The following is a 24649-nucleotide window of genomic DNA, read 5'->3' on the forward strand; positions in this document are numbered from 1 at the left end:
GGGGGGGGGGGGGGGGAAATCGGTGCCATACTGCATAGTTTCATCCTTCCCCAGCTCACCAGATTTGGAAGGGCCTGGGGACCCTCTCCCATGAACCCCTGCCTTTTCTTGCTGCTAAAAACCTGGGTGCATGTTGCATTAAAGCACCAAACTGTATTTCTTCCTAATTTACTTCTGGTTCACAGCCTGAGTTGCACGTTGTTCTGATGTTTGAATGTGGGAGGGGAAGGGGGTATTAATGCCTACTTCTCATTGAAAATAATTTAATTGAAACTCTGAAAGGTCTGAGCAAGCAAAAAGGTTAATCTGCCTTCCAGCTCTCTTGAAATAGGGCTGCTTAATTATATGTTAGCAAAGAAATGCTACTTATCCTTGCCCTTCCCCAAATCACAGGATGTCCATGTGGTTCTCACATAAATGTTGATAATGCATGTATTGGACCCAATGCCTGGCATCTAGAAACTGCTTGTGCATTGATTTTTTTTTCTCCTCCACTTCTTCACTTTTTGGAAAACTCCTAGAAAAACACCAGCAGCAAGGGAGACAGAGTCCTGCCCTCTGTCATTTCCCTGAATTACTTCCACTCCACTGCAGCTGTGGGTGGGTCGCTGGTATTAAATCCCTTGGCACAGTAGCATTATTATATGGGTTTTTCCTGAAGCAGGGGCTGAACCAGTTTGGGAAATGCTGTTCTGGGGACAAATCCAAACTCCTTCTAGGAATTCCAGTTATGCTAGGCTGTATGCTAAGCTATAGTCAACTACAGTGCCAAAAAAGCAGTAGGGGAGAAAGGGGCCTCCTGACCACTGGATGACCCAGTAAGAAAAAAGAAATAAAGAAAATAAACATGCACTAATGAACAAAAAGACATTGAAGGGAGTATGAAAACAGCAGCTACTAATGAGAGTGCAGGTGTGTAAACTTGGAGGGACTTGTCCCTCACAGGTTAGGCACAGACATTACACATAAACTGGTTTAAGAGATCTGGTTTAAACCTGTAACAGAATATAAGCTCAGTGCATATAAACCAGTTTCAAAATAGCCCAAACCGGTTTGAGATAAAGCTGGTTGAATGTAGTATCAGACATAACTGACTGAGTTCAAACCAGTTTATGCAATGTCTGTCCCAGACCCCTTTCTGGTTTAAGTTAAACCAGGGTCCCCCAGCAACGCTGTCTGGGCTGGGGTATCTGCTCCAGCCGTCTGCTCCCTAGCCGTTATTTCCCCCCTCCCTCTGGTAGAGGGGGCTTATCCTGCCACTCGATCCCTGCAAGGGATGGTGATGGCAGGGTCGGCAGTGGTGGGGGTCAGGGCAGTCAGACCCTACTGTGGTCCCTTGGAGGCAGAGGGGGGAATAACCCCCACCCTCCCTGCCTAAGGGACCCTGCTAGCTAGGCTCTGGCTCTGACCCCACTCCCAAAGCAGTGATGGGGAAGCGACCGTGTTGGGGGCTGAAGCCCTTGTCACGGTGTCCCAGAGCGTGAGCCTCTTCCCGGCAGGGGTCCACACTGTGGGCAAGGGGGAGGGAAGTTGCCTCAGATGAGCAGCGGCACTTGGGGCAATGGCCCTCTCTGAGCCCCCATGCAGTCCACAGCAGCACTGACCCCTGCTTGTAGTCCCCCCGCTGAGAAGAGGCTCATGTTCCCCAGACATCAAGACAAGGGCTGCAGCCCCCATCAGGGCCCTGACCCCTTGCTGCTCCAGTGGCAGGGTCGGGGCCCGATCAGAGACTGGCCAGCAGGGCCCCTTAGGCGAGGGAGCAGGGAAGGGGGTTATCCCCCCCTCCCTCTGGTATCTGGTGGAGGGGGCAGGAGAGGGTTTGCCCCACGCAGGAAGTGAATGGGGTGGTGACAGTAAGGGTGGGCAGACCCTGGTGTGGTCCCCCAAGGGCAGTGGGCGTAGAGGGTGAAATAACCCCCCTAAAGGGGGGGAATAACTCTCCTCCCTGTCCCCTTTGCCTCAGGGGCCATACCGGCTGGTGCTTGGCCGTGCCTTGGCTCTGCTGCTGCAGCAGCAAGTGGGGAGTGTCAGGGAGACCCTGGCCTGGGTCTGTGCAGGTAGGACAGGGAGGGGGGGAATTAAATCCCTCTGGCCAGCTCACTTTGAGCTACTGCCAGGGGTGGCTATGCCCCCTCAGCACAGCTTCCCTGCAGCCAAGGGCTGCTCTAGCACCCCCCAGCTCCTGGCCTGAGCAAGTGCAGTCATGTGCCTGCATTTCCTCAGTCCAGAGGGAATGTATGTGCAGTTGCAAACTAATTCAATGTAGGCAGGGTGGACTAACCTGCAAAGATTGAGTCAGTTCAGGCTCCGGCTTTTTGAACGCCTGTTCCTAGCCATAGAGACCTAGGGGAGAGTGAATAACATATGGTGTCTCTACCTGTCAAGGGCAAGCTTTGCTAAGCTGGACTGATTGTTAATCAGATCAACTGGTGTGCCATCTGACGACAATAAACCTTTCTAAGCTTTCATTATTGAACACATATCCGAGTGGTGTTTTCTGTGTCACCTTAGGGATCTGGAAGACAGCTTGTTAGTGTCAGCTTTCCAGACCATACAGACTTCAGCAGGCTGTATATCAAAAACCAACAGCAACCAGATACCATTAGAGAAAACACTCTGCTCACCTCAGAACAACATTCCTGAGCATAACCAGGATTGCTATCGACTTCCAACCATCAGCAGTCTCTTGAAAACAGACACCTGACCACTGATGGAGGATGCCAGATGAGCAGTCACAAGGAATTTCCCAGCTGCCTTCTCTCCCAGTACCTGCCTACTGGATGCATATATGCCATTGGTCCCACACTTTGAGATTTTCAGCTTTTTCTTACTTTTCATAGTCGCATATAGATTTTAATGAGCTTTTCATTGCTTCTTGCTGGGATCTTGCAGAGTACAAGGATGAGACAACACAGGTCCTCCTGCACAGACACAGAGCAAGTTCTGAGAGGGACCACTCTGTGAGGCTGCCTTATCTGCTGTTTTCCATGGGGCATTGCTGGACTTCAGCAGAAGAGTGCTGACAGCCTTTCTAGAGCAGCAAGCCCAGAAGCAGAATATAAAAAAAACTCAAATAACCCTTCTGACTCCTCCATCCTCGTCATACGTTGGCCCTACTGTGCAAGAAGCCATGTCCTGGGTGACATGTTCTTCATGCCCTTCCTCCATTTGCCAAGGGGAAACCAGAAATCAAGGATCCTTTCTGGCAAATATTCTCCACCCTTCCCCCGGCACACACTGGGGCAAGGTGGCCAGCAGTCACTTCCAGCAGTGGGGGCTCTGCATGTTACGAGGGCTCTTGTGGCAGCACATGACTAGGCTGATGTCCCTGTCCTTCTACGTGCTTTGCAGGTAGAAGTCTCAACACTACATGAGCCAACCCTCACCATGAGCCCCTGAAAGACCTGAACCAGCAGGGAAGATGAAGCCATCAGGACTTGGTCAAAACTCATGGGAAGAGCCCTTGAATAGGAAACCATTCCCAGCCGAGACAGCATAGATGAGAACCTGTTCTGGCTCTGGGGCACGTGACACATTGGATGGTGACAACCACTCCTTGTGGTCAGCAGCACTGCTCTGGCTTACATGTCCACATCCTGCGTCCCCCTCAGACCTGTGAGCCGTATGGGACAGGCACAGACTTCCCAGCAGGCAGGCACTGGGAAAGATTCCCACGGCTGCAGCACCCCATGCTCTCAGCCACAATATAGACTTGGGGATTGGGTGCTCTTACACTGTCCTCTGCAGGCCAGGAGCAGTACTGCCTGCCAAGCTGTACTGCCGGTTGCTAAAGAGACTGTGGGCCAAGACAGCCCCCCTCCAGTTGCAAACAGTGCTCAACCTCAGCTCCACAAGCTACATCTGGCCCACCATGCTGAGTCACCTGGCCTGTGGGGCTCCCCACAAGTCTGGACATTTGGCAATTAACACTAACACCACTCTCCCACTGTCAAATTTCGGAGCCTTTTGGCCAGGTGGCGGTGCCAATCTAGCACTTGCAGAGCCAGGACAGGAGGCCAGATGTGCCTCAAATCCAGGCCACAGGCCAGACCCATGCCAACCCCCTGTCTTCAGCAAGGCTAATCAGAAAGGGACGCGAGTGCAACTGAGCCAGTTCCATCCACAAATATAAATTGGTGTTACACAGAGAGCATTGGCAAGGATGTATGGTAGTAGTGCCCCACTCCTCTCCTCCCGTGGGACAGCCTGCTCTGGAGACAAAGCCCTGAGCACATTCCTCCAGCTCCCAGGGCCAGAACCCCATGGCTTAGTACCGGCACTTTGCTGGGCTGCAGAAGTCTGGCCAGGGCACAGGAGCTACTCCAGCTGGAGCACTCAGACTTGCCTGCCCCTGCCGTTGGAATTGAGGGCTGGAGCATGCAGTGACTGTCCTCCTTCTCAGCTCAAGAAGAAAGTGTTTATACCACTGCGGTCCATTCCTGGGTTCACTCTTAGATATGGAGCTTAACCTGAAGGGCATAGTGAGGAGTCTCTCTAAGGACAGCCAGGTCACCCCATCTATCCCAGGGTTCAATCTCCGCACAATGGCTTCTTTTGCTACAGGTTTCACCCACATACTACTCAGGTCAAGGTCTCACTGAAAAGTCAGGTCAGACCTAAAGTATAGAAGAGCAATGGGAAGGTGTTACTCCAGAGGAAGAAAAAGCACAATTAAGTAACCCTGCTTCAAAGAAAAGTTAGGGACACCCCAGTCCCATTGCCTCCCTGTTACTGGAAGCACTTTTGGGGAAGACCAGCACTGAGCTTTCAGTTGGCCTGCTTTTGAAGGGAATGTAAGGAAGTGTGACTGGGAACAAGCAGTCCTCCATTAGCAGCCTTTACACTAGAAGAAGTCAAAACATCCACAACAGTAAGATAAAAATGCTGTAGTTTTGTCCGCTTTAGTAAAATACCCCACCTGCTTAGGAAATAATATTTAGCATTTCCCCTGTAACTACTCATCCAACACAACCAGGTCCCCATAATGTTTATGATGACAGAAAGTCAAGTGCTGACATCTCCAATCAGGAAGCCAAAACATACAAAAGAAAATCAGGGTAACTCTGTGATGCCAACTCTGATATGAATTCAGTGATCATTTCTTAAAGCTAGTGGCCATTTTTTGGATTTGGAGTTTGACTAACAGGAATGTTTGTCCTAAATTTCCTTCCATCCATGAAAACTGGAAGATAACCTGTATTCCTGAGACTAGCATTCTCTTTGTCTCTCAAAGCACAGGAAATAGTTCTCCCTCTGGTCTAGGTTGACCAATTTGAATCAACATGCTATACAAGAGTTCCCAAATGCTAGGCTCTGACAAGCAACAGAGCACATTAACACTTCCCTGCCACCCCGAAAGGGAAGATGAGCATGCCAGAAGATTGTCCTATATTGCACAGAATAGAAGGGAGCTACTTGAGCCTGCTGTGGGCTTCAGTTTACAAATGTAAAGGCAGGAAAGGATGACATTTTGCAGGAAGAGGAATTAACAGAGAAGCTTTGCATACAGAGATACATACCTCTAACATCCCTATCCACTTTTTAGGTCATGGAATGGGTAGGCAGTGTCCCCAGCGTATGTTCCCCAACCCTGTGGCCATACTTCAGACCATCACCATAGAGAAAGGAAGAACTCATGTACCCTGTGGTTTGGATTGTGGCTTCAATAGCTCCATTCTGGTAGAAGGGGAAGTCCCAGACGTAGTCATAGTTGGCCACAGTGGCAATGAACTGAATGACCAGGGGAGACTGAGACCCCCATAGTACATGGACTGCAAGTTTGAGTAATGATGCCTCAGAGGAGTCTCAATGGCCAGCTCACATATACAAAGGACACTCTCCAGTTTTGCAGGGGTCATGGTCTTGGATAAGAAGTGCATGCCCAGACAGGTAGCTGATGGTAGAAAGTCAACCCCCTGGACTAATGGGAAAATCTCCCAACGCCAAAGCTTCCATCCGTGTCCCAGGTCAACATCCCTCCAGCACAGTTGGACCCACAGACAGTCAAGGCATCCTGGAAACCAATTTCATAGGCAACCCTCTCTCCCTTAAACCTGATGTCAGACAGCTGCATCTCTGTGTTCATATTCATCACAAAAGCAAAGCTCCAGGCCTGGTAAAGGACATGGTCACTTTCAATGGGGTAGCGGGGACCACAGGGCTCATACTGCAAAAGGGAATGGTGCTGCGGGGGTTGTTCTGGGGATCATGGAGGAAAATCCTCCATCTAGAGGGGCTCGCTGAACCCTCTCAACTGTGACATGGCCTTGCTTGAACTCATTTTCCAGCTGGGACATAACCCCATAGTACTGGGGGTTATAGAACACTTTGGTCACTGGGACATGTCCCAACTGCTGTGATCCACCAGCACCTGCAGCCCCACCAGGTGCAAGAAGCAGCTCCTCACATTCTGGAAAAAGACAAAACAGATGTTACAATCGATGGACTGGAACCTGCACATGTTATTGTTGCTGTTATAATCCTGTTTTAGGAAAGCTGAGGCCATGAGGAATGTGACCTTCTGCAGAAAGTTTTCAAACTGCTCATACTCATTGCCTAGCACTGGTCTGCAGCAGTATGGGAGCTCCTCTCCATATTTCCCCATGGTGATGTTGCAGTGAGTTGTTGGGATGGGCAGAGGACCCATCACATACTCCGTGATGTTCGGGTCTAGTTGGTTTCCAAAGCACGCCACAGCCAGTGCCTGCCATGGGGGTAACCTCCCCCTTGATCCAAGAATTGCAGCACCTCTGCCTTGGTGGGGAGCTGCACATCAATGTAGTAAATGCAGTTGTCAAAAGGGTTTGGCATCTATCAGCAGCACCCCAAGGTTTTCCTGCAGGTACCTCACCTCTTGCACCATTTCTTCTGGTATAGGATCAGCGAACACCAGATTGTGGCCCCTGGGGTTTTCCTTCTGGCTGCTTGGGGGCTGGGAATCACAGATGGTTTATTTTTCTCCTCAAGTGAGCAGCACACAAACTAAAGCTAAAATGGTGGCAAGAACCAAAGCAGGAGGATGAGTTTTCAGGCTCATGTTTGCTGTAGTGGTTGGTTTTCTTTTTTACGTGCTTGTGTGACAAGGTATTTAGCAGAATTTGCAGATTTGTTGGCATCTGACAGGACCACGCTGTGAGTGCTTCTGATGGCCTCAAGTGTGCAACATCTAGCCTGTCAACCATGGACCTTAGGGCCTGCACCACCCCAGCCCCGTTGCAGTGGTGAAAGCAGAGGACATCACAAGGCCTCCAGAGTCTGCCTGTTTCAGCTGCAGTTGGGTTAATTATTACAGGAAATAAGGAAAGGCTGGGGGAGGAGATCTGAGATTTGTCGTAAGTAGACTGGACAGATCTTCATTGTCTGCCCTCTTATCCCTCTGCATGTTCTTCAAAGAGAAATGAGCCCAAGACTACTAGAGCTGCAGGATACCTGACACTATAAACCAGGCTAAGAGTAGGCTCTATTGCTCATTCATTCAGACCAATGTCCTGAGGCTGCCTGCAAAGCTAGGATGCAAGTATTCAGCATTAGGTGGAAGAAATGATGACAAACCTTTAAGAGGGCAATGAATTTAAGTCACGCCACAGAATTTCTGGCTTACTGTACTTGGCCTATGACATGGCTTCCCTTTGCAGACACTCCCCACACCTCTGACAGTTCAGATTTCGGTGTGGAGAGATCTTGCTTTTCAAAAGTTGTGCCCAACAAACTTACCCTGCTTACCAAGAAAGGATTTTGCTGCCTCTGGGTGAAAGACTACAACCCAGGGATGCAGCAAGTCTGGCAGAGGAACTTAAGCAGGCCATTGAACTTGTGTGTGCCCTCAGGCCTTGACTACATGAAGGAAGTGGGTGCCAGTATGTCTGTCCACATGTAATTACAGTGGTGCAGTCATCTCCTGTAAACAAGCCAGCACACCCTTATCCCATGTAACCTCTGCCTCATGCCTGGCAGGTGCCTGCGCTGGCATCACAATAACTACTACTAAAATTTAACATAAGCTAAACTCCGTCTCCTTGGTGCAGCTCCAGGAGTCAGTATGCCATTGCTGTTAACACAGAGCTGTCACTGAGATGGAGAGGAGGTGCGAGATCTGTGTCCAAGTGCCAAGCCTGCTCCAGTGCAGATGCCAAGTGTCTCCTAATTGCACCCTTTCTGCAGAGACAGATTTCACAGAAGGAACTTCAACGTTGCACCCTTCTCCCTGTATACTAACCTGGTTCCTTGGCATCTCACTGGGTTATAAATAAATAATGACATGCACACAAGAAATTTGGGACCTGCCCACTGATGCAATACATACATTTCTGAGGTTTGTAGTAACACGAACAGACATTTAAAGGATAGCACCTAATTATTTCAGCCATCAGGTAGCGCTCCCTGGCACAGTGTGACAAACCAACCCTGAATGATGCTCCCCATCATTCTTTCCATTCAGGTGCTGCTGAATGGAAAACACAGCTGTGCTTCTAGCAGAAACAGGAGTCCACTATGATGGCTTGAAACCTGAACTACAAATGTTTCCAGAGCAGACAGCAGGTAGTAGATAGGGCTGCTCAAGCGAACTAATTCCACAACACAGGGCAGGAGCAGCATCACTTCGCTTTAACACTGGAGAACCCGAGACACAGAAGGGGATTTCCTTTGAGACCTGGAAGAAGCGCCACATTTAGAGCAAGGAAACCTTGGGCTCCAAAACTCACTTTTCAAAACTAGGCTGCTCCTCCCCTATCTGCCTAGACACCTCTGGCCAAATGCCACAGGCAGGACAGAGGCCACAAAAATGCACACATTTTCAAGCTGCCGCCTTTTCCTGAGTCGACTGGTGCTGAATCCCGGGTTTTGGGATTTTGCTGGACTCACTTTGATAAGTGGACATATGTATAAAAATTACAGTGGAAGACAAAGACAAGAGAATTTGAAAACGTGGGATTCTGCTGCCCGTCAGCTGGAGTTCTGTAGATTACAAGGTCACATTTTACCACTGCTCTACACATCACCAATACACTGGCAGAAATTAGAGATGGAGGCACAGAGACATGCCTCATCAATCAAGACACATACCTCCAACATCCAAGTCCACTTTGTAGTTCATGGAATGGGTGTGCAGTGTACCCAGCGTGTGTTCCCCAACCTTGTGGCCATACTCCAGACCATCACCGTAGAGAAAGGAAGAACTCATGTACCCTGTGGCCTGGACTTTGGCTTCAATAGCTCCGTTCTGGTAGAAGAGGAAGTCCCAGATGTAGTCATAGTTGCCCACAGTGGCAATGGATCTAATGACCAGGGCAGAGTTAGTCAAGCCCCCATAGTACATGGACTGCAAGTTTGAGTAATGGCGCCTCAAAGGAGACTTGGAGTTCAGCTCAAACACACAGAGAGAGTTCTTATTAATTCTAGGCGTCTGTGACTGAACCAAGTAGGGGACATCCAGATAGGTGGCTGAATAAGGACAATCGACACCCTGGACTAATGGGAAACTGAATCTCCCTATGCCAAAACTCCCATCCATGTACCTGATTGTCATCCCACCAGGGCAGTTGGAGCCATAGATAGACATGGCCTCCTGGACACTAATTTCATAGGCAATCCTCTCCCCCTTAAATCTGATGTTGAACAGTCGCATCCCTGTGTTCACGCTCATCCCAAAAGCAAAGCTCCAGGCCTGGTAAATGACTTCATTATTTTCAATGTGGTAGCGTGGACCACGGGGCTCATACTGCAAAGGGAATGGTGCCGCAGGGGCTGCTCTGGGCCTCATGGAAGAAAATCCTCCATCTAGAGGGGCTTGTTGAACCTTGTCCACTGTCACATGGCCTTGCTTGAACTCATTTTCCAGCTGGGCCATATCCCCATAGTACTGGCCGTTATAGAACACTTTGCTCACCCTCCACTGGGACAAGTCCAGGCTGCTGTGGTCCACCAGCACCTCCAGCCCCACTGGGTGCAGGAAGAAGCCGCTCACATTCTGGAACAAGACAAACCACGTGTTGCGATCAGTAGACTGGAACCCCCGCGGGGCTGAGGTCATGGCTGCTAAATTGGTACGATCATAATTAAAAGTCTGACTCATAAAGGCTGGTGCCATGGGGAATACTGTCTCCCTTAGGAACCCTGCAATCTGCTTGTACTCAACAACTAGCATCGGTCTGCGGTAGTATGGGAGCTTCTCTCCATATTTCTCCATAGTAATGTCGTGGTGAGTTGTTGGGATGGGCAGAGGGCCCACCACATACTCCGTGATGTTCGGGTCTGGTTGGTTTCCAAAGTACACCACAGCCAGTGCCTGCCGTGGGGGGTAACTTCCCCCTTGATCCAAGAACTGCAGCACCTCTGTCTTGGCAGGGAGTTGCACATCAATGTAATAAATGCAGTTGTCAGAAGGGTTCGCTTGAGAGGCATCTACCAGTGGCACCCCAAGGTTTTCCTGTAGATACTTCACCACTTGCACCATTTCTTCTGGAGTCAGATCAGCAAACACCAGGCTGAAGCCCCTGGGCTTTTCCTTCTGGCTTCTCGGAGGCTGGGACTCGCAGCTCATTGGTTTTTCTCCTCGAGTCAGCAGCACACAAATTAAAGCTAAAATGGTGGCAAGAGCCAGAGCCAGGATGATTAGGACAATTTTTAGGTTCATGTTTGCTGCAGCAGTGAAAGCAGAGGACGGCACGAAGTTTCCAGAGCAGCTTCCAGGAGAGGGTTCCCTGTTGCAGTATGCCTGTTTCAGCTGCAGTTGGGTTGATTATTACTGGAGCTATGAAGAGAGGCTGGGGGAGGAGACCTGATGTCTGCGGTGACCAGAAAGGGCAGATCTCCACACCCCGGCTATCCAGCCTGCTGTGTATCCCTCCAAAAGCAATGCACTGAGAAAGCTCCTGGAGATGCCTGTGACTCATTAGACAAATTTCACATAATTTCTGTTGCTTTTTCTATCCACCCAACTTCCTGAGGCTGCCTGTAAAAGCTAGGATCATGCATCAAGTGGAGGAGCAGGTCAAGCATGCAACACGCTGTGAGCTGCTGTCACAGGAGAATTTCATGTCTTCACAACTTGTGGAATGTGCGTTATGTCTTAGGCTTCTTCTCTGTAAACATGCTCCCTGGCTTCGTGGTTTTGGATCCTAGGTTGAGTTCCTCTTTGTTTCACCTTTCATGTGGAAACTTTTCCTGAAAAATGGAGCAGCAGCAGCAGCTTGGCACCTATGCCCCAATGTAATTGGGAATCAGACTCAGGTCTTCAATCACAGCAAGTATTCAGCACTTGAGTAGTGGCAGGACACAGCCAGTAACCATTGACTTTCACCAGCCCATGCCCTCTGGTCAGACAGACTGGGATCGTCAACCTTGCTGTTGGCCCTGGGCCAAGAAATCTCCTCCAAAGACTTCTGTGGGTCACAGGTTATGATTAGTTTTCTTATTAATTTTGGTCAAATAATGTACTTATTGGTCTCCCTACACCTCCCAAAAGCACCTGGCATCACAGCATAACATTAAGGCAGTCACAGCAGACACACCACAGGATTCAGCACCCTGTCTAAGTACAGGACATAGGTTTGTGATGATTAAGCCCCTTAGCTGACTCCTGCCTGCCTTCTAATCTGCACTGAAAAAAAAAAAAACCACACAAGCCTGAGAGGTTCCAAGGTGGAGATGCAAACAAACATTTCCAGTCCTACTGCCAGCATCACAGTCATTGTTTTTTTGGCATGGACAGGCCCTTCCTACTCATGGCAGCTGCCCTGCCATTGCCCCACCTTGCAGTCCCTATACTTAGGAGATACCGCACTTGGAAAGAAAGCAGCATTGCCACAGGACATGCTTCACCATCACAACCACAGCTGGCAGCTTTCAGCTCTCTCTGACCTACTCTACACTTGTGAAGGTAAAAGAGGAAACATGACTCTTGTCTAGCAACAATCATTTCTTTCTCCTGGCAGCTTGGAGTCTAGTGCTATAGTGAGGGTAGGGACTACATTATCACCAGCCAACAAAATGCCCATGAGCAGGGAATTATGTACAATTGCACAGGACACATGCATCTTCTCTGGGGTTGTTTAGTAACATAGAGACAAGCAGTACAAAAACAGAAGGGAGACAATAGAGCAGGTGCCATGGGGACAGAGCCTGCTCAAGAGGTGACTCACAAGGACTTTCAAAGGGCCTCAGGCAATTTTGTGGATGACTGAAAGTAGCAGAGGACTTGAGGCTGTCCTCCAAGGCTGCACGGTATGTAGACAAAGCTCTGTTAGTGTGCATGTGTGCATGCACTTTTTTAAATGATCATGGCACTGCTTTACAAAAGCTGGAAACACCATGGCCTTTACTACCCTGACATGCAGGCACCAGCTCAGAGCAAGTAGCTGGACTGCCCAAGTACAAAGGACTGGAGCTGCGTGCTGTGGATGTTAGCATGTAGACATAATCCACAATGACATCCTTGTAAACCCCAAATACATGAGTGCAAAGTTTGTGGGAAAAGACACAGCAGAGGGTCTACTTCAGTGCTGCTGCTCTCCCAAGTCTCTAAGCTGAGTATTTGCCCAAGGTTGTCCCAAAGACTTCTGCTGTGATACCTGCAAATATATATTTAATACCTTACACTTCTCTTAGATTTAAACTGAGGGACCTCAAAGCAAGAAAATAGCAGTTATGCCACACAGGAGACCATGTCAGAAACCTGAATCCACTTCAAACTGAGGGGAATTCCATGAAGCTGAATTGAGAACCTGAGACAGGGTGTGTACGCCAGCATCCAGTTCTTAAGAAAATTAAGTCATCTGAGCTCTTTAAAAACTACACGGGTAAGGGACTTGGTTTTACTTCTCATCACAGAGACCATACTGAGTACCAGAAAGGAGGCTTAGAAAAAAAACAGCAGGTCTTACTACTACCAATACGACTTGTTTACCACTATTTTGGGAAAATCTCTCTCATCCCACACATCTCATCCCACAGCAGTGCTGAGCTCCTCCTGTCTGGGCTCCACAGTGGAGAATTCATACCCCACTGAAGTTTATTTTAGGTAGGTAGTTACTTTCTGGAACAAGCCAATGTTACATCTTGTGTTGGTAAGTTACCCACCTCACCCTGCCCCTACCACCATAGGGCAGGGCAGAGTTCTCCATTAGCCCAAACAGAGCAGACTGTTCAACACATGCAAAAGGTTCTGCTGCAAATCATTTCTACAACTTCCAGGAACCTCAGCAACAGCCAGCTTCCCTCTGAAGAGAGGTAGCACCAGAGTGTCAGACAGCAAGGCAGGGAGTCCAATACAACAGACTGCCCTTTGCCAGCTTTTCTGGCATTACCCAGGCCCAAATACTGTTCAACTCAGACATGTCTGAAATTTTCTCCTCTCAGTAGGTCTTTCCCAGCATTCTAAGTGTCCACGTGAGAATCCCCAATTCCTATTCGTTTTCACAGAGCCACTTTTAAAAAAGGGTTAAGGTCCCTCGGGGAGCAGCAATGCCTTGATGGCTATAATGGGCAATTAAAGAAGATGACATCGTGGGTAGTCTGTGCTATTTCCCATGCATATTTATCATTTGCCACCACACTGCCATTTCTCCAGTAAAGCACAGCAGGCTGTAAAGATGGGAAGGTAAATCTCATGAATTTGCTCTGGTCTAGACACAGAAACTCCCCCCCATTTATGGTCCAGCAGCAATACCAGCCCAGGGGAAAGTATATTTTTGCAAAGCTGCTTTCAGAGCTAGTTTATTTTTCCAAGGTAATGCCGACAGTCTGCTTTCCATACTGCTGAGTCAGCTCCTGTAAGCATTAATCCTTCTCAGCCACAGCTCCTGTTGCCAGCACCTGCAGCCTCTCAAACTCAGAGGGAATTATATTTTAATCCACAGTCCTTCCCTCCCCTTGCAAGGGGTCCTTGCCTAAGGAGGACTTCAGCCTTTCCCACACCACAGGGAGTACGGTAGTGTAGGCAGCCTCATGGGAAGCAGGAAGTATGGGCAGAGTCCCTCCAGAAGCTGTTCTGCCTATTTCCTGATGGTTCACAAGGTCTGCATGACCATCTCCAGAACACTGATAGGAGCCTGAAGCTCAGTGCTATCCAAACCTAGCTTTTCTCTGGATGGAAAAGCAGCATCCCCTAGTGGCTGCAAAACAAATCTTCCAGTCTGTCCTTGAGCAGAGTGCTGTTCCTGCTCAAAGCCAGCCCCTCCCATCAGCAAGACAGAGATACCTGGTTAAGTCGCTTATTAAGTTTGAGGAACACTGTCTTAAATTGGTCCCTTCTCACGACCTTTGTGCTTACCCAAGCATAAACCCCAGGAAACATGCAGGCTCTGTTCATTAAGATGGGAGCCCAGGTTCCAGGCTCTGTGGCAGGGAGCTCAGGAGAAGATTTCAGTCTTCTCTAAACAGAGTTCAAGCTTCATTGGGGTGAAGGGAAAAAGGAGGAACTTGGAAAATCCTGACAAAGGACCATACACTTGAATTAACACTAGGAAACAAGTCTCCCCTCACAAGGATAGGGCTGTTAGACATTCATAGGCAACTACAGCTTGGAGACGGTAACTGAATGACAGGAGAACAAGGATTGCGGATCCACACCATGGCTTCAGCCCACTTGGGGCCACTGCTATACAGCCAAAGAGCTCCACCTGAAAGGACACCAGTGTCCCCTTAGCTTCAGACTTGTGAAAGGGCCAGAAAGGGCATGTAGGACAGCTCCTGCAACTACATATGCAGGGCACCCCTGGCAGCCAATGGCTGGCCACTCCACTGAGACTCACAATTTCACTATGAACATGCACTCAGGAAAGCAGGGCAGACAGCATGGAACATTTGCCTAGAGGTGGAAGGCTGTTATTCACACCACTGGCACACAGCTTGCCAGCCCCTCACATCCACTGCAGACTGCTCCAGAAGGACACAGAACAAAGTCACCCCATTCACTTGGATGGGTGTGTCAGACTTTGAGCCCTGGAACCACTGTGAAGGATATTACAGAAATGGGACCCCAATGAAGTAGCGAACACAAAAAAACAGTAAAGGAAAAGAAGCTAGACCTGGGGCAGGGATGGAATGAGCAGACACAACAAAGGCAGGACTGAAGCAAGGCACACCATGTCTGACAACTCTGTGGCACACACAGGGTCTAACAAAAAGGAGTCAAAGTACCTGTATTTTAATTTGTTGACATGGTAAAATTATTACATGTGTTCATCTGGCAAGGAAAAGTGAACAAATTAAAAGGAATCAATACAAAGAAACACAGGGGAAGGTGCTGCTTCTAGGCAGCGGCTAAAACGCAGTTGGTTTGTTACTGAATATTTATTAACGGGAAGACTAAGATTTGACTTGCTACAAACAAAAGAAAAGTCTAATCAGAAAGGTCAGGGGCCTTCCACACTCCAGGCAAATCTCAGGAAGCCAGCAAGACACAGCATGGCTCTCACATACAGAGAAAAAAAAATCAAACCAGGACATAAGGAAGGGGAAGAAGATTCATTCCATCTGTCACGTTGTTACAATGACATGAACACAGCTATTAAGGCTACTGCACAAGAAGAATAAATGGGTGTAACAGCAAGACCCAGGAAAACAAAGAGTTCCAGAAACAGCTGGCTCAATATTCTGCTGGGGGAGCAAAAGAGAAATACTATAAATAGGAAGATTTAGAAGCCTACAGTGTTGGGGATCCATTTGCCACACATACCAACTGACAACCAAACCAATCATTTCCAAAGGGGCTTGCAATGGGCCATGAAATGCTCTAGCAGTTGTGAAGAAGGAAGCATGAGAACGAACTGAATGGCTTTTCACAGGGAAAGGAACAGCCAGGAGACAAGCGCATAAGTTTAGCTAAGGGTCTGTTTGCAGTTATGGCCATTCTCAACCCTAAGGATCAGCCATCAGAACTGCCTGCTCCATTCAGATACCCCACAGCATGCAGCTGGGGACAGCAGATAACAACTTGCTTGTGCATTTCACTCCTAGCTCATCCAGGGAAGAAATACCTCACACTAAAGGAGACAGGATGCAGGAAATCACATGTGATATTAACATTAATTTTAACCCCACAGGTTTTGTGGAGGCAACAGGAAAATTACATGCACGAGCCAAAGACACCTGTACTCTGCATCTGCCACCCCAGCAGTGTGGGCTGGCAGATGCAAGCTCTAGTGACTTTGGCTTCACATAGCCCTGTGTGCTGGATCTAGCTGTACTACACAAAGGAAAAGGAAACCTGGGTAAGCTCGATTGTAGAACAAGCCAGAAGAGAGCTAGCCCTCTTAATGGCACATTGAGCATAGCTTCTATCTGGGCTGGGGGAGTCACCTTCTCCAAGGGACACATCCTCCTGTCCTTGCAGCTAGGAAGTATAGAATGGCTACTAGAATGACTTCTCCCAGCCAGGGCATCATTGCCTGGTCTCAGCTTAATGCAGAGGAAACTGCATCTGCCCCATGCCCAGAGACCCCAGCAAAACTTTTCAGTTCACAGGTGAATAGGGAATCTTCAGTAGACCAGTGCCTGGTCTCTACATCAGTTCCTACCTAGGTAGGAAGAAAGGCATGATAGCGTTCCTGCCTGGCTGCTGCTTTCAGCCTGCAGTAGCTTGCACGTCCCACAGCAGTGGTGCTCTCAATACCAATTACTACAAGGAGGGAGAGTTCCTGAGACCTGAACAAACCAAGCACAGAACTAGGTGAGTTTCGTTAGAATTTAACTAAGAGTGCGATACTATTTCCAGCCAGTTTCCCATCTCGATAGTCACGTAACAAACCAAGGCAATGACGGTCTTTAGTGGACTGAACAGTTCTCAAGTTCAAATGTTGACACTTAGTAGAGGGTCTCGGCATTGCTGCTCCGAGGCCTCTTGATCTTCTCGATGTTTTTAAGAATCATGTCATGCAAAGTGACCTGCAAAGAAAGAGAGAAGCTGTGGACACGCAGCCTGATAAAGGAGCATCAGCATCACTTAATAAGCTTCCCTTCACAAGCACCAGTCAAGACCACACCACAGCTCACTGGAAAGCTAAGAGCCCTTGGGCTCCTCTGCATTCCTGCCCCTGGGGTGTGGCCTTGTGGTGGCCACAGCAAATACTACTAGTGAGAACAGGTTTGTTAATGCAGAGCTGAGGAACACCCTGATCCACCTGGAAAGCTTGGAACAAAAAAATCCCAAAGAGCACAAGGAACTGTCAACCCACTGACTTCTGCACTCTGGATATTGGGATTTTTCCATGAACACTCATCAACTGGAAACAGAGACTCTAGAGTAATGGGCTGCTGTGCCTGCTGGCCAAGGCACAGGAAAGAGGGCCAGGGCCAGCCAGAACTCTGCACTGGAAAAGGATCCCAAGGGCTCCCCCACTGGGGAACAAGCTGGGGCTACAGCTCTCACTCACATATTGATTCCTCAGCTCTGATATGATCAGGCGCAGACTAATGTATTCCTTCTCATCAATCTCTGTCACTGTGCGGCGATAATCCTCCTATGGAGAAGGGAAGAGATAATTGTCAGTGGCTTAAGCCTGGGTGACCCTCTCCTGTACTGATGGTAAGTGGGAGGCCGTTTTCTCTTATAATTCCCTTCCATTCACTTTCCAGTTCAACCTTGACAGAAGCCTGATCCTCCCAGTTCCTGCAGGCTCCCCACCCCATAGACCAGGAGCAGGCAAAATACAGCCTGCGGGCCAGACAGGCCATTCTATCTGATCCACGGGGCCCCTAAAAAATTTAGAAAATTAATATTAATCTGCCTGGACAGCCTGTCAAACTGACAGCAGCACTAGAACCCAGGGGGAGCCTCAGCAGGACTAAAAAGCCCACCCCTGCCAGCACCACCTGGCTGCCAGCTGCATCGCCCAGCCAGGGTCATGGGACCACGCCAGTAAGGGGATGTGTGTGTGTGGATGCAGGGAGAGAGAGAGAGTTCAAAGGCCGAGTCCCACATGCACACCCCACCATACACATGCACCCATACCCCCCTTGCACTGCCATACACACAGACCCCCCACATCCCCTCACACGCCCCAGGCACCCTTCCCCCTTCCTCCCACAAGCCCCATATCCAACCCACCTCCCACATATCTACACACACACCCACATACTCTCTCACCTCACACACCCACACATCCAGAGCCTCCCCACAAACCTATACCCACCCGCCACAAAATATAAGAGTTAGGCTTTATTTTAAGCTACTGTGCAATCACCTCTATGTACACTGCATGAATGCAAGTAAATCAGGACAGAAATACTTTTTGAAACCAAATTGATAATGTTGTAGATGTCTGCTTTTTAGAATACAATTTGGTATTTTTCTGGTTCCAAGATGACAAAACCTGTTGCTGAAAGGAGTACTTCCAGGGGAAATGGGAGGGACTTCTGGTGGCAAAGGCCAGGCGGTGGGACTTCCGGTCACAAGATGGCAACCAGGGGCGGGGCATCCATCAAGGAGCGGGGCTACCAGTGAGGCCCTTGACAACTTGTCAAAACTTGGTAAGCAGCCCTCGACCCAAAATAACTGCCCGCTCCTGCTGTAGACCCTGAGCAGCTGCTATTCAATGGAGCCAGTGATGAAAGAGCCCACATAAAATAGCCATAGAAACAAAAGAATGCCAGCCTCCCCAACATGTTATCTCAACAAAACTCCACTTACCACATGCGGGTATTTTGCTATTTTCGAAACCAACTTTGCTCGTGTGATATAGTATCTGGAAGGAAAAAAAAGCAGATCTAATAGCCAGATGAACAGTAGTGTCCTCAAGCCTGGCCCCACCCCAGAAGACAAAAGCCTTCACCTTAAAAACACTCAGCGTCTGCAGGAACGCCCTGAGAACAGCATCCCTACCACCTACCTAGAAATCTGGTCCAGGTAAGAAGCTGCCTCACTCTCCACAGTACGAAGCTCAGCTACAGTCTCCTCCTGCAAGGAAGGTAAGGACACTGCTTTTTCCAGAACAGAAGCAAGAGCATCCGACATCACCCTCAGGGCAAGTGCCTGAGGCCCTGAAAGTACTCTCTCAAGTCCAGAATGGAAACAGAACATGGGGCTCAAGATCAAAGGGTGCAGGTGCCAGAGAAGCCAGACAGAATCTGACCAGGTTCCCCAGCCACAAAACTCCTTGCTCAGCCAAGGAACTGCCAGAGAAACTTGCACTGCTCAAGATTAGAAATAAAGCAATAAAACTAGCTCACCCCTAACCATCCTAATTCTGACTATCTCGGAATCTGGGCAAAACCAAGTCCCCGCAGCATACAGTCTTGTTCAAACAGAGAACTGGCTAGCTTAATCTAGCAACCCAAAGGCTCAGGAGGGATCCAACCACTGTATAAATATGGCAGAGAGAAGAGAACTATTTAAACTAGAAAACAATGTGGGCACAAGAACAAATAGCTATGAACTGGTCCTGCATACATTCAAGATGGAATTTAAAAGAGTTTTCTAGCTATCAGAGTAGCAAGACTCCAATGAAACCTTCTGGCTGGGATACTAGCTGCTTTCGACAGAGCTAAATAAGCTTGGGAAAGGGACTAACATGGACCCTACTGTGCATATAGGCTCAATAACCCAGGATATCCCATTTGGTCCCGCAGTCATAAGTATAGCTTGGTTTTCCTGACTTGGAGCTCTATGGCTGGCTTTCTGGCTCCCCAGCAGAGCAATGGCTTTGGATGCTACAGTGCAGACCATTCAATCTACTCCCAACCTGCCCCCTCAGATGCTAGGGAAGATGTTGGGGTTAAGCCTCAAAACCAGCTCCACAGATACCTAGAGGCACAACCAAATGGATCTTAAAGGCTCCAAAAGAATCAGAGATGACCTTGAGTTTTAGTCCCCCTCTACAAGCCACAGGCTGCCATACCTGAATAGAAACACCAAAGTTGTTTCCATCTTCTATCCTAGGGATAAGAAGCTGCACCCACATTTTGACCTAAAAGGAGAAAAAACATGACACTGTGAGCCAAAGTCCAGCAGAAGAACCTGTCTTCCGAGAAGTTTGTTCAGAGGCCCCACTAAGCTGTTCCCCAGGCAGCTCATCCAAGGCCTGATCCAGGATCCATCAAAACACTTGCATGGTGTTTTTCGATGGATCCTGGTGCACTGACTGCTCCTTCAAATCTTCTGGGAATCATGGCACACCTGAGCCAAAGCTTCTCATTGCAACACACATCTAACGCAACATCAGATCTTTGATTTCATCAAACCAGGTCAGCATACAGCACTGAGGACAAGCACTGTACTCAGTGAAAGGAAGGGCAACAGGCACAAGCCCTTCCAGGAAACAGCTTCTTCCCATGGCTGCAGTGATGGCTCCCTTCCATAGGAACTGACATCATGCTGCACAGTAAGCTTTGGGAAACATTTCTGTCCTTTTGGGCAGGGCCTTAAAATTCCCAACAAGAGGTGGTGGGACTCAATCCTTGTAAGCTGGGGGAGCCATGACTCCATGGGAAAAAGACATTAAAATGACAATTCTACCAGCCATGGCAGGCCAGTCTCCATCCAGTTGAGTGTTTGGGGTCCTCAGTCTTATACGCACCGTGTTACACTTCTCAATCAACAGCCTGATCTCTGGTTTCACTCTCTCAATGATGTCCACCAGCTGCTGGTTGCTCTTCAGCATCCCATTGGGCATCACAAACACTTTGGTACCTAGTGCCAGAGAAGGAAGAGGTGTTTAGTTGCAGCACCTCACACTGACAGCCAGGACCAGGCATACTGCAGCTGAGATGGACGGTATGGGAGAAGGGAATATTTAGCGCAGTACTGGAAACAACTACATGGGAAGGAGCGAAGAAAAGATGGAACTGAGGCCAAAACTGTGAATAAATCGAAACACAGTGCACAGCAGCCTCCTTCCACCACAGGTAGAAGCTGCTTTTGTCTCATCTCAACTGAGCATGAGGTTGGCACCTTCCTTTTCATGAAGATATGAGGGCACCATGGAAGCTAGAGCCAAGCATAGCTCTTTCGGCCTCCACTGGTAGGAAGACTTGACAGCAATGCTCACAAAGGAAAACCAATTCTTTTCATCAGAACCCAGACAGGGTTCCTTCATGACTCAATCTCTGCCCAGTGTTCAGTTTTTGAAGAGGCAGTGCAAGAGGCCTGCGTACAGCAGTGGCGGCTATGGCTAACAGGATAGGGTTGGTGGGTCTTATGCCATTTCATATCCCAGGTATGAAAAGCGGGCTCAGTGACAGACAATAGCACAGAGACAAGGGGACTCTTACCTTGGAGGGTCTCTTCACAGTCTTCCAGCTTCCTTTTTTTCATATTTGGCTAAAATGCACACACAACAAAATGTTTTACTTACAAATCAGCCATTACCTAAAATGACATCATAGAGAACAAACAGAAAATCACTACAAAACCTCTTTTATTATCCTAATTTGAGTACAGACTCTTCTCTCAAGATGGAGAAGGATTACAGAGAAAAAAAAAAAAAAAAGAGTACTGCCTCCCACAGGAATTTCTGGGCTTCACAGACCCATTCTCAAAGGGCATCAGGGAGCTGCAGCCCATCTTTAATAGGAACAGCCTAACTGAGCCCACAGCAAAACATGCAGTTTTAATTAGCAGACGCACGTATCACAGTCAACAAAGTAATCTTACCCCATCCAGTCCATCATGGCTGTTTGTGAGAAGGATCGGGTCAGGCACTGGGAGGTTCATGTCTGAGTGGATTTGGGTAAGATCATGAATGTTCAGGATGGGGTCCTGGAAAATAAAATTATATTAAACAAGAATAATATTGCAAATCAAACAGCTTGTCATGTTGAACAGCCAGAGTAGACAGAAGGTCCCAGCTCTCATATTTCTTTCATAAGACAAGCAACTACAAAAGACTACTGGATGACAGGACTGTAGGACAGTATACTGCTACAGGTTTAAAAACGGAGTGCCATAATCATGTCTTTGTACAGTCCTGAGCCCAAAGGCAACATCAAAAAAAAAAAAAAGAAAAAGAAAAAAGAAGAAAACAGAAGGAACATAAAAGGAGGGTACAGAAATACTCCACATGCTACATGAATGACCAAAAACCAACATCTTACAGAAAAATAACTGAAAATATGTGCATTCTGTCTAGGGCTAAAAGGTATCTGCACTACTGCTCTTCAGCTTTTATCATGTGTTACCTCCTTTGACAGAAGCCAGCACCAAGAGCCATGGCCCTGTCTGGGCCACCACCCACTGGGAAGTGGTGTGACAGCACACAGCTTACCTTAAGGAACCCGTCAAGTTCTAACAACTTCTTTGGGAAAAAGTTTGCCACCAAGTCTTCAGCCTAAATGAGAAAAAGCCACAGACTGTTATACAAGAAGAGTGCCTAAGGTTCCTAGTCAGCACTCAAGGACACACAAGAGGCTAAGATTCTTGTAACACAGATGGAGTGTGCAGCTTTGTCCGAAGCTAACAAATACCCCAGAGGGAATGAATCGCTCTCACAGGTAGGCCTACAGTGGAAGATCAACCAGTTCTGGCAGCTCTCCAAGAGCCACAGTAACAATACAGTGGCATGTCCCTTTTGCTCAGCAAGTGGCTTACAATCACTGCCAGCAAGGAGTCTGCAGAGATCATAACAGAATCAAACAAAAAGACACACACTGGGCAAAGCACTTCCTACAGCCTCCCGTTACACTCTAGGGCAAGGGTGGGCAAAATGCGGCCTGTGGGCCGGATGCGGCCTGCCAGGCTGTTCTTGCTGGCCCATGGGGCCCCTACAAAATGTAGAAAATGAATATATATCTGCCCCTGGCTGCCTGTCATGTGGCCCTTGCTGGTTTGCCAAACCTCAGTAAGTGGCCCTCCACCCGATATAATTCTCCGCCCCTGCTCTAGGGCAACGAAGAAGGAACACTTACCTCACTTGTGATCCGCTCCCTGAAAGAGTCAACCTAGAGAAGAGAAAACAAAAGCTCAAAATAATGGTTCCCTCATCATCACACAGTTCTCTTTAGTTTTTCATGATCGAGTAACCCAGGTGAGCTAAGCAGCACACACTCCAAAGTGACAGAATTCATCTTCTGCTGTAGAACTGCTCATGGATCAGAGCTCCTAATCACGTAACTTTCTAGCCCATGAAAGTATTAGAAAAAAAACTGAAAACTGGAATCAAAAATAACCAACCCTGTGATAATGGCTTAAGTTTACAGATAGCCTAAAACAAAACTGCAGGGGAAACTGCTCACCTAAATATTCAGGCTCACAATTCTGAAGACAGTGCAAGAGAGAAAGTACATGGACAGCATTAAAACCCAAACCAACCATAAAAAAGAGCAATGGGGTTCCTTCAGCTTGTTGTGGCAAGGACAGCCAGTGGAAACACCATTTGCAAAATTTACCTGAAGCTTCCCCAATCTCCAAGCTGCTGTAAACTTGTTGGATTTTGACAAAGAATTTTGCCCCACAGCGCGCAGCCCTTTCCTCAGGGGCTGAGGGCCCAAGCCTCCTCGCCCTGAACAGCAGCCATTATGATGTCATGCCATGGAAGATCAGGTGGCCAGAAAGAAGCCTCTTCACTGCCTTCCCCACAGAAAGCTTTAATGAGAAACAGGGCAGAGCTTTCTACTGTGCAGCTAGAGCCAACTAACATGGCTCCAGATTCTAAATATTCTGAGAGGAACTTGCTGCTCCAAACCAAGGCTGGCTGGAAACCCCACTTGTTAGAAAGCCAGCAAGCCCCGTGCAGGGAGCAGAACGCCAACTCCTTCAGTAGCAACAGAGAACAAGGAAAGTGACATTGGAACTACTGGTAAAGTAAAAAAGATGAGAGAGACTACAAAGCCTGAGAATCTTTCCTACTACTAACTGCAGCACAGGGGTTTTCTTGTGGTTGATTTTTTTTTTGGCCACCACATGGTTGGAATAAGTCACAGAGAAGCAGGACTGGAAGGGACCTCCACAGATCAAGCTTCGTGAGGACCTGATGCAGAATGCCTGGCATTCAGGGTCTTGTCCACCCTTATTCCAACTATGCAGTGAAAAAACATCACCTACAGAAAACCCTGCCTCTTGCATAACACTTCGACCAACACAGCTACAACACTTTGATACTGTTAACCTAGAAATGTAATAATAGTAGTGACATCTACAGTGCTGATCTGGTCTGTAAGTAACACAGGAAGGCACTGGCCAAGCTGTCAGGACCCTGACAACTTATTTTCTACCCACTGAGGGCTGTCCTGCTGAATCCTGGACTCCGTACAGGTGTTACTCCAACAGGGTCAATGCCTATCTCATTTTGTCCCACAGCAAAGCCATGGAGGGAGAATGACCCACCTACTGGCAGCAGCCATAGAACACTAACAACGCCGCCCCCTCTAGACAGGCAGCGGCTGCAGCCAAGCAGGTCACCTGCGCTCACCCACATCCCTTTTACTCAGCCTTATGAGAGCGGTTTCTTACTCTGTGGCCTCCTCACGGCTGGAGCAGCGTAACCGATAGCACAAGCAGCGCTGTTGCCTTGGCAGTCAGTGCTATCAAGTACCAAGATGTTTTGCCCTGATCCTCCCAGGAAGGCCACGTCAATCCTGCCCCTTTCCTCCCAGCCTGCTCAGTGCCACAGGCGACGTTGTCTTTGTTGCTGCCACACAGGCAGCAGCCAGGATGCGACGCGGGCGCCAGGCGGGCCCAGGGCTGCGGCAAGACGACGCTGCCGGCCACCAACCCGCG

General features: G+C 48.5%; 2 protein-coding genes and 1 pseudogene across 2 annotated transcripts in view; all 3 read right to left on the bottom strand.

The window, feature by feature from the left end:
- The window catches only part of LOC109289518 (retina-specific copper amine oxidase-like), a 23393-nt gene extending 8363 nt beyond the window's left edge, over nucleotides 1-15030 (bottom strand). The window contains exon 1 of the mRNA XM_019505572.1: nucleotides 9064-15030. Coding sequence (XP_019361117.1) covers nucleotides 9064-10633 — 1570 coding nt within the window. The 5' untranslated portion in view covers nucleotides 10634-15030. The remainder of the gene's footprint in view (nucleotides 1-9063) is intronic.
- Nucleotides 4753-9049, bottom strand: LOC109289522 (annotated as a pseudogene).
- Nucleotides 15031-15129: 99 nt separating the features above from the next.
- Nucleotides 15130-22942, bottom strand: PSME3 (proteasome activator subunit 3). Its single transcript, XM_019505607.1, has 10 exons — nucleotides 22840-22942; nucleotides 22200-22262; nucleotides 21590-21694; nucleotides 21208-21256; nucleotides 20514-20626; nucleotides 19836-19904; nucleotides 18828-18895; nucleotides 18629-18683; nucleotides 17373-17459; nucleotides 15130-16884 (listed from the first exon to the last, which is right to left on the bottom strand). Exons 3-10 carry the CDS (start codon nucleotides 21647-21649, stop codon nucleotides 16804-16806), a joined length of 582 nt encoding a protein of 193 aa, XP_019361152.1. The 5' UTR covers nucleotides 21650-21694; nucleotides 22200-22262; nucleotides 22840-22942; the 3' UTR covers nucleotides 15130-16803.
- Between the last annotated feature and the right edge of the window lie 1707 nt (nucleotides 22943-24649).

Source organism: Gavialis gangeticus, unplaced genomic scaffold, assembly GCF_001723915.1.
Source record: "Gavialis gangeticus isolate Ggan-Ray unplaced genomic scaffold, GavGan_comp1, whole genome shotgun sequence".
Lineage (NCBI taxonomy): Eukaryota > Metazoa > Chordata > Crocodylia > Gavialidae > Gavialis > Gavialis gangeticus.